A 15,792-nucleotide genomic window follows, 5' to 3' on the forward strand; every position below is an offset into this window, starting at 1 on the left:
CAACCATGTTCACAATAATATTAAACTAAAATTCAGTGCACTTATATCATTTTGGATTACTGCTGCTAGGAATTTTAAAACATTTGCTCTTGTATTATTTTAGTTTTACATTTTCATGAGATGTCGGCATGGGGAGTAAACACTCAGTTCATACTCTTCTTCTTCCTTTATTAGAGTTCAGAAATGCTGATCCTCATACCCAAAGCAATGCTGCTTTTAACAAATGACAACTTAGGTTTGCTGAGTTACCGATGGATTGTATCCTTCTTTATATCATACATTTCTTCTTTAAAAAAATGAGTTTTTGTGTTATTTAAAACATAAAATTGGAAGTTTTACATATGTGAAATGATCTCTACAATCAAAATAGTGAACACACCCATTATCTCAAAAAAGCTTCCTCTCATCTCTTTATATTCTCACCCTCCCAACTCTTCCTTCCCACTTCATCCAATCCCTAGACAACCATTCATCTTGCTTTTTGCTGTCAGCATGATTATTTTGAGACCTGTCCATGTTGGCATCTTTGTCAATAGTTTTTCTTTCTTTTGCTAAGTAGTATTGGCAGGCTTTTCAAAATGCAGGTATCTCTGCAGCTGTTTTGTGGACACCAGGAGCATTACTTGACAAGCCCTGTGTTGGTCCCAGGGTACCCTGTGCACCTGGGTAAGGCTGGAACACATTGGGAACAGGGACCCAACATGCCCACTCTGGAACACCGTGGGACCTGGGGAAATCGCCAACTGTTTGCTGTCCTGCCATTGCTGTTCTACACATCCCTGGAGTGTGTAGAGCATCGGTTACAATGTGGTAGTGTCTGGTCAGGACCAGAAATGTCCATTTTTGACCTGGAAGCAGCAGACACCCAAGGCTTAGGGTAGACGTGGGGGCTCCATACCATTCCCAGTGCTAACTTCCCATGGCGGAAACAGGAAGGAATGTCTGGCAACCCACCAAGGGTCAGATGCTACGTCAGCCCGAGCAGAAGCTGCCTGACACTGGCTGTTCCAATGACAATAGGACATCCTTGGGAAGGTGGAGCCATTTGTGAGAGCTTAGGATGGGTGTCCTGGAAGTGCCACTTAAAGGCGACTGAGGACTCTCAAAACGCCTGTGTTAGAGCTGCAGCTTTCCACGTGGGCTGCAATGCAGTCACCTGTGGAGCTTTAGGACAGGCCCAAGCTCAGCTCCCTGGGCCAGTGCCTTCAGAACTTCCGCAGCAGGGATAGCCAGCTTGGAAAGCCATGCCTGGGAGACCACGTGACACTGCCTGGCTGGGTCCTGGGCTGACAGAGATGAGCGTGGAGCTCGTGGTGACTTGGTAATGCTGTGAATTATGTACATGTGGCAGGAAGGTTCCACAATGCCAAGGCCCCAAGTCTTGGAAATTCCATGAGGTCTGCATGAGGTTGAACTAAACACCAAGTGCAGTCCTCAAAGGAAAAATAAAAGAAATACCCACATAAGGGACTCTTTGGAACTGAGTCTGGAAGAGAGGGCTGCCTGGTCCACTCCAGGAGAATTTGCCTAAAATAAGTTTGCTTCCCATTGCATTCTCTTTGCTTGTTCTAAACATCACCTCCTCCCATTCCCTTAATTTGCATCATTCTGGGCTCCTTACTCTTGTTGCAACCTGTTTTTACATTTTAAGGATGTCTGGATTCGATTTACTTAAGAGCATATATGGCTTAATTTTGTGTTTCTGGTAATCATTAATTACATTTCCCCATTTTATCAAATGACACGTTTTCCTCATATCTATTTTGAATATGTTAAAGATTTTTGTATCCAGTTTATCTAAAACTCCTTGATTAAAATGAGTTTAATTCTAGCAATACATACATGCTTGTCTCTGCATTGTTTTATAATTTGATGATAAATGTTTGTCCCCAATATATGACTGTATGGATAATACTTTTTAAATAGATACAATAAAATATGATATCTCTTTCTCACTTGATCATGTGGCTGAATGAGTCAATCCCTCCATCAAATAGAAATATCTGGCATCACTTAATCTAACTAATAAAAACATCCAGTGTGCACGTGCACCCACAATGAGAAGAAAAGACCAAAGCAAACAGCCAAAAAGGAGAGAATCCCATGATTTCTGTGTAAACTCCTACAGATATCATAAATATTTATTGCTAGAAACAGTATTTTAAGTAAAACATCTTCAGGCAAGTGTATTAAAACTGCCTTGGATACAAGGGGCCCTATCACTTGTAAAACTTGGCAAATTGGATAATAATTAAAAATACAAAATTACACAGAAAATGCCCTTTAATAAATTGAGTTTTTTAAAATTGAGACAGAGTTTGGCTCTTGTTGCCAGGCCAGAGTGCAATGGCGTGATCTTGGCTCCCTGCCACCTCTGCCTCTGGGTTCAAGCGATTCTCCTGTCTCAGCCTCCCGAGTAGCAGGGATTACAGGCATGTGCCACCATGCTCGGCTAATTTTGTATTTTTAGTAGAGACGGGGTTTCTCCATGTTGGTCAGGCTACTCTCAGACTCCCAACCTCAGGTGATCCGCCAGCCTCGGCCTCCCAAAGTGCTGGGATTAGGGCGTGAGCCACCGTGCCCGGCCTCATAAATTGATTTTTAAACAAATCTTAATTGAGGTTCTCTAAAGGGAGCCTTTCAGGCAACATGCCCGCTACGTGTACTGATGGCTAGGGTGGCTGGTGTCAGGCGAATCCATGTGGCTCCCCCAGCCCCTTCCTGGGAGCATCCTAGAAAGACAGCGTGGAAACGCACGTGGCCTGGTGGTCCTGGGAGCGGCCATGGTGCCCAGCCCCGCCGCCTCACCCTGTCCTCAAACCTGGCGTCAAGCACCCGCGGACTCTCACATCCTCTTCTTCCAGGTTGGCGGGCGCTTCTCCTGCACCTTGGCCTGGCGCTTCTTCTCGGCCTCCTCAGCCTCTGGTTTCTCCTCCTTGGCCACCTTGTAAGGCCACTTGGGTATCCGCAGGTGGCCACTGTCCTTGGTGCTGCCCTTCCGCGCCGGCCTCTGGGGCTGGAAGTTGGGCACAGGCGCCTTGCTGAGGCGGACCTGGGACACCACCAAGCTCGGCCGCAAGCTGCTTTGCCGCAGGCGCTGCAGGGGCAGGAGGCTGGCCTTCCGCCAGGCGGGGTAGGCAGAGCCCCAGGACCCCGGCAGCGGGGCAGGTGGGAGGCCGGCTCTTGGGGAGCCCTCCCGGGAGCCCGCTGCCGCTGGGCAGGGCCACTTGTGCTGCTCTGCACCCTCCGCTTCACCCGCCTCCTGTGCCTACCTCTCCACCCCCCGCCGCTCAGCCAGAATTTCCTGAGCCGCCAGGATTTCCTGCACCACCAGCTGCCTCTTCCCCGCGCACAGGGAGCTCTCTGGGCACACGATCTGGCACGCGAGGGCCACGGCGGGGCTGTTAGAGGCTGGTGGTCACCCTGACCATGTGGTCCAGGGCGCCCCGGTCCTCCGGACCACGCACGGAGCGCGGCGTCAGCACAGACAGCTCGCAGTCCCTGAGTCTCTGCAGGCAGTTCTTTGATCCCTTGGGCTTCCGCGCCCTCTCGTGGATCGGAGACAGCTCAAGCTGGTACTTTTCCCCCAACTAATGAAACTGGCAGAGCTTTGACTGTTTTAGCTTGGCAGGAAACCCAAATGAGGAATGCTATCTATCAGAATAGACTGGCCTTGGACTACTTGCTAGCAGCTGAAGGAGGAGTTTGTGGAAAATTTAACTTAACCATTTGCTGCCTACAAATAGATGATCAAGGACAGGTGATTGAAAACATAGTCAGGGACATGACAAAGGTGGCACATGCGCCTGTATAGGTTTGGCACGAGTTTAATCCTGAGTCTTTATTTGGAAAATGGTTTCCAGCTATAGGAGGATTTAAAACCCTCATTGTAGGCGTATTGCTAGTGATAGGAACTTGCTTGCTGCTCCCCTGTGTGTTACCCTTGCTTTTTCAAATGATAAAAAGTTTTGTTGCTACTGTGGTTCATCAGAAAACTTCAGCACACTTGTATTATATGAATCACTATCGCTCTATCTCACAAAGAGACTCAGAAAGTGAGGATGAGAGTGAGAACTCCCACTAAAAAGTGAAAATTCTCAAAGGGGGGAAATATGGTATGAGATCACCACTTCTCCTATTGTCCTTCCCAGTTTCTCCCCAACCTCCCCTTTTCCCTAGTTTATAAGACAGGAGAAAATGGAGAAAGCAAAATGTTGGAAAGAAACAGAAGATAAATAGCTAGACGACCTTGGCACCACCACCTGGCCCTGGTGGTTGAAATAATAATATTAACCCCTGACCAAAACTACTGGTGTTATCTGTGAATTCCAGACATTGTATGAGAAAGCACTGTAAAACCTTTTGTACTGTTAGCTGATGTATGTAGCCCCCAGTCACATTCCTCACACTTACTTGATCTATTGTGACTTTTTCACATAGACCCCTTAGAGTTGTAAGCCCTTAAAAGGGCTAGGAATTTCTTTTTCGGGGAGCTCGGCTCTTAAGACACGAGTCTGCTGATGCTCCCGGCCAAATAAAAAAACCTCTTACTTCTTTAATCCGGTGTCTGAGGAATTTTGTCTGCGACTCGTCCTGCTACAATAGGACTGAGGAGAGAAGCCATTTCTCTTACTGTCTCCTGTCTCTGAAGAGGAGGAGATAGTAAAAGTTGAAAACAGGAATGAAGTCAGTGGCAAGACCAGCTGGTGCCACTGATGACCAGGCCTGAGGTTAAAAGATTAACCCCCCCCACCAACTCTAACCACATGTGCTCTCAGTCCATCACAACCCTTTCACGTGGAACCCCTTAGAGTTGTAAGCCCTTAAAAGGGCCAGGAACTCTGTCTCCGGGGAAGCTCAGCTCTGAAGATGCGAGTCTGTCGATGCTTCTGACTCATCCTGTTACAGGACAAGGGAACTATTAGGAAAATAATTATAAGAACGTGGTCATGGAAAGTAAGTAGCTCTTCTATAATAGGGGAAGTAGCATCTTGAAGGCCTAATAGAATTGGATGAGCCATTAAGGCATACAAGATCTAACCTATAATTTAACTTTGACAAAGTTATGTAATGATTTTACTAATATCTTATGGAGAAAGTCATAGAGGTTATGGGACTGGCTTGAAACCAGTTTTTGGAGGCGTGATTCCTTCCTTTTTTGTCTGGAGTTTAACGTAGATTGGTTCTTCGAATGTGTGATCCATGTGGTGTACAGCCGTAAATTCTTTCTAAATTAGATGATTATTCAATTGTTAGAACTTTTACTTTTGGAGCAAAGATTTCTCGGATTATAAAGATTGTTAATATAACTGCTGTTATTGAAATAAATGAGCCTACAGATGAGAGAATATTTCACGTGGTGTACGCATCAGGATAATCGGAGTAATGTCGAGGTATACCAGATAGGCCAAGGAAGTGCTGTGGGAAAAAGGTTAGATTTGTACCTATAAATACAATGGTGAAGTTGATTTTAGCATAGGCTTGATTAAGTCTGTAACCTGAAAACAAGGAGAATCAGTGGACAAAGGCTCCTATGATGCCGAATATTGCTCCTTTTGATAGGACCTAGTGGAAATGGGCTACAAAGTAATATGTATCATGTAAGATAATATCTAGTGATGAATTAGCTAGCACAATGCTGGTTAGACCTCCTACTGTGAAAAAGAAAATGAATCCTAGGGCTCAGAGTATTGTGGGTGATCATATGATGTTACCGCCGTGCAGTGTAGCTAATCAGCTAAACACTTTAATGCCAATACAGATAGCAATAATTACAGTGGCAGAGGTGAAACATGCTCGTGTGTTTATGTCTATTCCTACTGTAAATATGTGATGGGCCCATACAATACACTCTAGGAAGCTAATTGATATTATGGCTCATACTATGCCCATATACCCAAAGGGCTCCTTTTTTGTCCAGAGTAATAAGTTATGATATGGGAGATTATCCTGAAGCCTGGTAGGATAAGGATATAGACTTCAGGGTGACCAAAGAATCAGAATAAATGTTGATATAAGAGAGGGCCACCCCTGCCAGCGGGGTCAAAAAAAGTAGTGTTAAGGTTACGGTCAGTTAATAGTATGGTCATGCTGGTGGCTAGGACTGGGAGAGAAAGGAGAGGAAGGACTGCCGTAATGAGAACTCATTAGATGAAGAGGGGTGTTTGATACTGGGATATGGCTGGGGGTTTTATGTTAATAATTGTGGTAATAAAGTGAATGGCCCCTCGAGTAGAAGAAACACCTACCTGCCAAGTGGAGAGAAAAGATAGTAAGATCCACAGAGGCCCCTGCATGTGTCAGGCTTCCTGCTAAAGGGGCATAAACTGTTCAGCCGGTTCCAGCGCCAGCATCTGCTGTTTCAGATGCAAGTAGGAGTAGGAAGGAGGGTGGGAGAAGTCGGTAGCTTATATTATTTATCCGGGGAAATGCCATATCGGGTGCACTATCAGAGGGACTAGTCAGTTGCCGAAGCCTCCAGTTATAATTGGTATAACTATAGAGAATATTATAATGAATGCTTGGGCAGTAGCAATAACATTATGGATCTGATCGTCTCCTAGCAGAGTTCCTGGTTGGCCTAATTCTGCTCGAATTAGAAGGCTTAAGGCAGTGCCCACTATCGCTACTCATGCACCAAATAGTAGATACCATGTTCTGGTATCTTTGTGGTTAGTTGGAAACAATCAACGATTGATTAACATAAGTTGGGCCAGGCGGGGAGGTTGGGGGGGGGGCGGGGGTGGCGGTTGTAAAATGGCTGAATAAGTATTAGACTGTAAATCTAAAGACACATGTTTTACCAGCCCTGAGGTGATTTCTCATGTTGAATTGCAAAATCAAAGGAGCAGCTTCAATCCTGTCTGGGCTTCTCCCGCCTTTTTTCCCCCAATGGGAGAAGTAGATTGAAGCCAGTTGATTAAGGCGTTTGGCTGTTAAATAAATTTTGGTGGGTTTGAATTCTACCAGTCTAGTAAGGTCTTAGCTTTGTGTTCAATTGATGCAGAATAGAGTCTTGCAGTCCTTAGGTTTGTTAGAGAAATTAAGTGTAATTTACTTACTAAGGGCTTTGAAGGCTCTTGGTCTTATTTAACGTAAATTTCTAAATCATATTTAGTATTAATGGAGAGATGGGTAAGAGGAGGATGAAAAAATGGTAAGTGGGGGGAGGAGTAGTATGGGTATTGTTTTCTTGAACTGTCATTTTCATGTTATTCAATGTGGGGAATATTGCCGCTGAGATGGAATAAATTAGGCATATATAAAAGCATAGGTTGAGTAGACTTATAATAGCAATAATTGTTGGAGCAGTAAGACTATTGTTTTTTTGTAAATTCTTGAATAATTAGTCATTTAGGCCGAAAACTTATTAATGGAGGTTAACCTGCTAGGGATAGTAGAATTGTGGGATTTTGGGTGTTAATCATGTTAATTTCTTTCAGGCATGAGATAGTGACAGGGTCGTGCTGCTGATATTCAGGTGGAGTGCTAGAAATGCGTTAACTGTTAAAGTAAATAATCAGGTTTAGAATACTAATGTTTGGATTATAAATTAACACTGCTATTATTCAAGCTATGTGAGTAATTGAGGAGTAGGCTAGAATTTCTCACAGTTGTGTTTAAGTCCTCCACAACTGCCCACGATAATGGATAGGATTGTGACAGATAGGAGGATGTTCATGTTTATTGTTGGAGAAATTTGAAACATAATTGAGATAGGGTCTAGTATTTGTTACGTGAGAAGTATACCAGACATTAGGGAGGTTCCTTGAGTTACCTCTGGGACTAAAAGGTGAAAGGAGCCTTTCCTAGTTTTATTACTAGGGCCATTATCATTATTAAGGATGAAAATTGATTAATAGTGTTTATTATTGTTCATTGCCCAGAGAACAAGTTATTGAAGAGGATACCTATTATGAGAACTGTAGATGCGATTGCTTGTGTAAGGAAATATTTGGTGGCTGCTTCTGTAGAGCTAGGATTTATTTTTTTTAAATTAAAATCAGGGTAAGGGCTAACATATTTATTTCTAAGCATGTTCAGATGAGAAATCAGTGAGCCTAGCATTGTGATAAGAGTTCCTGTGAAAATAGTGGTTCTAGGGTAGGTAGAACCACAAGAGGTTGTAGTCCTACTTTCTGCTCTATTCCTTAAAGTTTTTACACCCAACCCTCATTAGTTCATAACCTGGAATCCAACAGAGGGAAAAGGCTAAGATCATGAACCCCTTTAGAATATCTATGGTTGGATTGGCAGGGGCTAGGAAATAAGATGGGAACTCTACTTTGCATTGCTCATTTCACTATTCTGTGCTATGAAATATAAATATTAAATTGAAAACAAACATTTGGCAATAGGTTGTGTAAGAAAGGGATACTAAGCCAGATATGGGAAGAGTAAATGACATTAATCTTCTACCTACCGAATTTAGAGATTAACATAGAAGAAAACGTTCTGTTAACTCTGCTATGAAAATGTTTTGAGGCTGGAAATGGTGGCTTACAGCTGTAATCCCATTGCCTTGGGAGATATAGGCAGGAAGATATTTTGAGTCTAGGAGTTGGAGACCAGCCTGGGTGGCATAGGAAGGCCATGTCTCTACAAAAAATTTTTAAAAAATAACCCAGAATGGTAGTGCCTGACAGTAGTTCTTTCTACTCAGGAGGCAGAGATGGAGGATGGCTTGACCCCAGGAGGTTGAGGCTGTTGTGAGCTAGGAACCACCCACTGCACTACAGCCTGGGTGACACAGCCAGACCCTGCCTCTAAGAAAATAAATAAGAAGAGAAAAAAAAGTTTAAAATCTTGCATCTATGGTACTGTTTGCAATTGCTGCCTTCATTATTTTCTTAAGGAATGTAATCTATTTGATTCTGATTTTTTTATAATAATAAATTTAGTACATTCTTACATTTAACGGCATAACACTTGTAACATAAAAGCTACGGTGGCATAAAGGAAGATATTCTGAATTGTTGTATTATTTGATTCTGATTTTTTACAGGCTTCTATCATGTTATAGTGTTCAACAACTGAATGCTTTATTTGTGAGATAAATAAACCTGAAAATGTAGGCTGAAAATCAGCTGGACAAACACAAAAGGAATCCTACATGTTTCTGTGGTTCTAGATAAGGCAATACATTGAAATATTTGAGGATTTATGGAGTTAGTGACATGGGACTGATTCCTGACCCCCTCCCATACAGGAAATAGGATGGAAAAGAGATTGCTTACTATTTGTGTGCTCATATACGAAGTTGGGACAATGGGACACATTCTATGTTTTCTGTTGTGATTATGGAAGGTGTGGGCAGGGAGATAGCAAAGTATGTGGTACATCATAGCCCATGTAGTACATTGTTCCCTTCCTTTTTCTAACATATTTATCTTAACAGAAATAAATAAGGGGTTTGAAGAGAAAATGACTGGGGTTTCCAGAAGAATATCTAATAAATGGGATTTTCAAAGAAAGGAAATTTAAAAGATTTAAAAATAGTCTTGGACATTCAGAGGCCACAAAGCAAAATATAATTTATTATTAAATTAATGAATTTTTTTTATTATAATTTAGATTTTAGGGTACATGTGCACAATGTGCAGGTTTGTTACATATGTATCCATGTGCCATGTTGATTTCCTGTACCCATTAACTTGTCATTTAGCATTAGGTATATCTCCTAATGCTGTCCCTCCCCCCTCCACCCATCCCACAACAGTCCCCGGAGTGTGATGTTCCCCTTCCTGTGTCAATGAGTTCTCATTGTTCAATTCCCACCTATGAGTGAGAACATGCGGTGTTTGGTTTTTTGTCCTTGCGATAGTTTACTGAGAATGTTTTCCAGTTTCATCCATGTCCCTACAAAGGACACGAACTCATCATTTTTTATGGCTGCATAGTATTCCATGGTGTATATGTGCCACATTTTCTTAATCCAGTCTATCGTTGTTGGAAAATTAATGAATTTTTATTAGCATGGATAGAATTGGGCACATCTCTCCATCTGAACAAATAAAACAAAGTGGCAGTTACAATTTAAATGGAATTGTAACTGTTTAATTTTAAATAATATGCTATAATTGAATTTTCAGTAAAGAAATTTCTAAAATAAAATAAATTTAGTTTTCTATGCATATTAAGAAAGCAGAAATAGATCCCAAACTCCTGTATGAAAATTTTATAATGAGTTATGAAACCTACATGAGGGAGAGAGTCTCTTAACGGTTCTCAAAAACAGAATTGTAATTCAATAGAAATCTTTGTTGTAGAGTAAGGTTTCAGATGCTAGAGTGGAAACAGACTCCCAGGTCCAAAACAGAACGTTTTGTATTGAAAGGGGATTCAGTTGGAAATGAGGAAATGAACAAGATTGTTTAGAGTGCTCTTTGTCCACATCATGTATTGTTCTTGCCCATACACACATCTCTAATGCCCAGACCCATCTCTATTCCTGCTTCTGGCTTGGTTAGGACTTTTAGAACCTACAAAATGCCAACTCTAAAGGGACTTACATTCTTATATTTGTTTCATGGTTTGAGATTCATGTAGGAAAATAAGTTGTTTCATTAGTAATGCCACGGTAGAAAGAAGTAGATCTAGAATTGAGAGCTCCTAATTTCCAGGGCTCTAGACTTCATCTGCCTAAAGTTGACAGTTGGGATGAGTCAATTATGTGGTGCAAAAAAGTTGAAATTAAATTAGAAGCTACCCTTTTTCCTTTCTCTCCTTGCCCCAATTCTTTCCTGATACACATAGTCATCTGACCTTGGGATGGAATACCAGAGCCCCACTGGGGAGCCCCTGAATCTCAGCAGAGGATGCCTGCAGGGTCCAGTCCATGAACTAAGGTCTCAAAGGCTTCCCACTCTTGAGTGCAGGGCTGAGTCCCCAGTAACCCCATGCACCCAGGGCAGATCTCACCTCTGTGTGGACACTTGGATTACCTCAATTTATTGAGTTACAGAATGTATATCCAAGGGCTTCAGTCTGTTGGTGGTCTTGCACAGTAAACTTAGAAAGGAGCAAGGAATCCTATTTTTCTCTTTCTTAAATTTATGACATATAACCTCTTAATGATTTTTCAGTGTGGCAAATTGGCTAGGTTTAACTACAAGGAGGGAAATGAAAACAGCATCAATTTGTAGCATACACACACCTCCTTCTTAGTCAATGAAATGCTAACGTAGTCCCTGCTGGGAAGGCAGTTTTCAGATGTAAGTAAAGGTTCTAATTCTGGGACTTGGAAGTTTACCCAAGTAAGTCTGACTTTAACAGTGAAAGTTCTCTGAAGGAAGACTTAGACTTTCTTTGGACAAGGCTAAACTGTGAAGGGATCTCTATTGTTCCAGTTCATCCGTACTGACTGTGAACTAAAGCTTTATTCCACGACCATTGGGATCCAACCAGCAGAATTTGTTTTTTTTCCTGATGGACTATACCAGAGATCTTATACTTCCTTCATCAGCCACCACAATTGAGTAAGCTAATTCCATGTACTAAATCCATATATGAATCTTCCTAAGTGTACATATATCTTATGAGTTCTGCTTTTGTCTTTGAACCTTGACTGATATAAGGCTGATAGATATGTTTGCACTGTTCTGACCGTCTTGACCATAAATCTTGTGAGCCATTGGCAAATAATTCCTCTGTCAGAAGATATTTAGGTATCCCCTTCTGAAATCTTTTCCTTCTTTTGGAGTTTCATATCACAAAAAAAAACTTTGAAATAGAAAAAAAACATGCATGGTCTCTCCCCATCATTTGGATTCTGTATTCGTGAATTTGCCTACATCCTAATAGATATTTATAATCCCAAAATCAATACCCATCGTACTTTTCTAGCCATTCTAGGATATTATGCACTATGTGGAGGAAAGCATTTAAAAGAGTAACTCATGTTTTACCCATGAGAATGGAAAAGCCTTTGAAAATTTGATAAGATGCTAAATTATCATTTGGATTATTTGATTAATTAGTGAATTCTCTTAGAGTGCTAAAAAAGAATAAAAGAAAATTTTAGTTCCTGTGGGCCTCCTCTGAGAATGTCATAGATAAAGGAGCATTTCTGACTGGGTCATGTGGCTCACCCTGTATTCCCATTGTTTTGGGAGGCCGAAGTCAGAGGATAACTTGAAGCCAGGAATTAGAGACTGGACTGGGAAACGTAGAGATATCCTGTCTTTAACAAAAAAATAAATGAAAAATTAGGAAGGTGCAATGGCATAAACCTCTAGTCTTTTTTACTTTGAAAGCTGAAGTGGGAGGATTACTTGAGCCCTGGAATTCAAGGCTGTAGTGAGCTAAAATTGTGCCACTGCACTCCAGAGGGTGAAACTTTCTTTGGCATAAATAAATAAATGTGCACTTGGAATAGTTTCAGAAGGAACGGTACCAGTTCCTCCTTGTACCTCTGGTAGAATTTGGCTGTGAATCCATCAGGTCCTGGACTCTTTTTGGTTGGTAAGCTATTGATTATTGCCACAATTTCAGAGCCTGTTATTGGTCTATTCAGAGATTCAGCTTCTTCCTGGTTTAGTCTTGGGAGAGTGTATTTGTCGAGGAATTTATCCATTTCTTCTAGATTTTCTAGTTTATTTGCGTAGAGGTGTTTGTAGTATTCTCTGATGGTAGATTGTATTTCTGTGGGATCGGTGGTGATATCTACTTTTTCATTATTTATTGCATCTATTTGATTCTTCTCTCTTTTCTTCTTTATTAGTCTTGCTAGCGGTCTATCAATTTTGTTGATCTTTTCAAAAAACCAGCTCCTGGATTCCTTAATTTTTTGAAGGGTTTTTTTTTCTCTCTATTTCCTTCAGTTCTGCTCTGATTTTAGTTATTTCTAGCCTTCTGCTAGCTTTTGAATCTGTTTGCTCTTGCTTTTCTAGTTCTTTTCATTGTGATGTTAGGGTGTCAATTTTGGATCTTTCCTGCTTTCTCTTGTGGGCATTTAGTGCTGTAAATTTCCCTCTATACACTGCTTCGAGTGTGTCCCAGAGATTCTGGTATGTTGTGTCTTTGTTCTAGTTGGTTTCAAAGAACATCTTTATTTCTGCCTTTATTTCATTATGTACCCAATAGTCATTCAGGAGCAGGTTGTTCAGTTTCCATGTAGTTGAGCAGTTTTGAGTGGGTTTCTTAATCCTGAGTTCTAGTTTGATTGCACTGTGGTCTGAGAGACAGCTTGTTATAGTTTCTGTTCTTTTACATTTGCTGAGGAGAGCTTTACTTCCAACTATGTGGTCAATTTTGGAATAGGTGTGGTGTGGTGCTGAAAAAAATGTATATTCTGTTGACTTGGGGTGGAGAGTTCTGTAGATGTCTATTAGGTCCACTTTATGTAGAGCTGAGTTCAATTCCTGGGTATCCTTGTTAACTTTCTGCTCATTGATCTGTCTAATGTTGGCAGTGGGGTGTTAAAATCTCCCATTATTATTGTGTGGGAGTTTAAGTCCCTTTGTAGGTCACTCAGGACTTGCTTTATGAATCTGGGTGCTCTTGTGTTGGGTGCATATATATTTAGGAGAGTTAGCTCTTCTTGTTGGATTGATGACTTTACCATTATGTAATGGCCTTCTTTGTCTCTTTTGATCTTTGTTGGTTTAAAGTCTATTTTATCAGAGACTAGGATTGCAAACTCTGCCTTTTTTTGTTTTCCATTTGCTTGATAGATCTTCCTCCATCTCTTTATTTTGAGTCTATGTGTGTCTCTGAACGTGAGATGGGTTTCCTGAATACAGGGTCTTGACTCCTTATCCAATTTGCCAGTCTGTGTCTTTTAATTGGAGCATTTAGCCCATTTACATTTAAAGTTAATATTGTTATGTGTGAATTTGTTCCTGTCATTATGATGTTAGTTGGTTATTTTACTCGTTAGTTGAAGCAGTTTCTTCCTAGCCTCGATGGTCTTTACAATTTGGCGTGGTTTTGCAGTGGCTGGTACCGGTTTTCCTTTTCCATGTTTATTGCTTCCTTCAGGAGCTCTTTTAGGGCAGGCCTGGTGGTGACAAAATCACTCAGCATTTGCTCGTCTGTAAAGTATTTTATTTCTCCTTCACTTATGAAGCTTAGTTTGGCTGGATATGAAATTCTGGGTTGAAAATTCTTTTCTTTAAGAATGTTGAATATCAGCCCCCACTCTCTTCTGGCTTGTAGAGTTTCTGCCGAGAGATCAGCTGTTAGTCTGATGGGCTTCCCTTTGTGGGTAACCTGACCTTTCTCTCTGGCCGCCCTTAATATTTTTTCCTTCATTTTAACTTTGGTGAATCTGACAATTATTTGTCTTGGAGTTGCTCTTCTCGAGGAGTATCTTTGTGGCGTTCTCAGTATTTCCTGAATCTGAATGTTGGCCTGCCTTCTAGATTGGGGAAGTTCTCCTGGATAATATCTTGCGGAGTGTTTTCCAACTTGGTTCCATTCTCCCCATCACTTTCAGGTACACCAATGAGATGTAGGTTTGGTCTTTTCACATAGTCCCATATTTCTTGGAGGCTTTGTTCATTTCTTTTTATTCTTTTTTCTCTAAACTTTCCTTCTCGCTTCATTTCATTCATTTCATCTTCCATCAGCGATACCCTTTCTTCCAGTTGATCTCATCAGGTACTGAGGCTAATGCAATCTTCGCATAATTCTCAAAACTTGGCTTTCAGCTCCCTCAGCTCCGTTAAGCCCTTCTCTGCATTGGTTATTCTAGTTATCCATTCATCTAATTTTTTTTCAAAGTTTTTAACTTCTTTGCCATTCTTTTGAATTTCCTCCCGTAGCTAGAAGTAGTTTGATCGTCTGAAGCCTTCTTCTCTCAACTCATCAAAGTCATTCTCCATCCAGCTTTGTTCCATTGCTGATGAGGAACTGCATTCCTTTGGAGGAGGAGAGGTGCTCTGCTTTTTAGAGTTTCCAGTATTTCTGCTCTGTTTTTTCCCCATCTTTGTGGTTTTATCTACTTTTGGTCTTTGATGATTGTGATGTACAGATGGGACTTTGGTGTGGATGTCCTTTCTGTTTGTTAGTTTTCCTTCTACCAGACAGGACCCTCAGCTGCAGGTCTGTTGGAGTTTACTAGAGGTCCACTCCAGACCTTGTTTGGCTAGGTGTTAGCAGCGGTGGCTGCAGAACAGTGGATTTTCATAAGACCGTGAATTCAGCTGTCTGATAGTTCCTCTGGAAGTTTTGTCTGAGAGGCATACCTGGCCGTGTGAGGTGTCAGTCTGTCCCTACTGGGGGGTGCCTCCCAGTTAGGCTGCTCAGGGATCAGGGACCCACTTTAGGAGGCAGTCTGTCTGTTGTCAGATCTCCAGCTGCGTGCTGGGAGAACCACTACTCTCTTCAAAGATGTCGGACAGGGACATTTAAGTCTGCAGAGGTTTCTGCTTTTTGTTTGTCTGTGCCCTGCCCCCAGAGGTGGAGCCTACAAAGGCAGGCAGGCCTCCTTGAGCTGGGGTGGGCTCCACCCTGTTCCAGCTTCCTGGCTGCTTTGTTTACCTAAGCAAGCCTGGGCAATGGCAGGCGCCCCTCCCCCAGCCTCCCTGCCACCTTGCAGTTTGATTTCAGACTGCTGTGCTAGCAATCAGGGAGACTCTGTGGGCATAGGACCCTCCAAGCCAGGTGTGGGACACAATCTCCTGGTGTGCCGTTTTCCAAGCCCATTGGAAAAGCGCAGTATTAGGGTGGGACTGACCTGATTTTCCAGGCGCCATCTGTCACCCCTTTCTTTGACTAGGAAAGGGAACTCCCAGACCCCTTGTACTTCCCGAGTGAGGCAATGCCTCGCCCTGCTTCGGCTCGTGCACA

The 15,792-nt window shown here is 42.0% G+C and overlaps 1 protein-coding gene across 1 annotated transcript in view; it reads left to right on the forward strand.

The window, feature by feature from the left end:
* The window catches only part of LOC129483953 (N-acetylated-alpha-linked acidic dipeptidase 2-like), a 61,198-nt gene extending 60,619 nt beyond the window's left edge, over positions 1 to 579 (forward strand). The window contains exon 9 of the mRNA XM_055281366.2: positions 175 to 579. Coding sequence (XP_055137341.2) covers positions 175 to 227 — 53 coding nt within the window. The 3' untranslated portion in view covers positions 228 to 579. The remainder of the gene's footprint in view (positions 1 to 174) is intronic.
* Positions 580 to 15,792: the final 15,213 nt, after the last annotated feature.

Source organism: Symphalangus syndactylus, chromosome 6 (assembly GCF_028878055.3).
Source record: "Symphalangus syndactylus isolate Jambi chromosome 6, NHGRI_mSymSyn1-v2.1_pri, whole genome shotgun sequence".
In the NCBI taxonomy this organism is placed as follows: Eukaryota; Metazoa; Chordata; class Mammalia; order Primates; family Hylobatidae; genus Symphalangus; species Symphalangus syndactylus.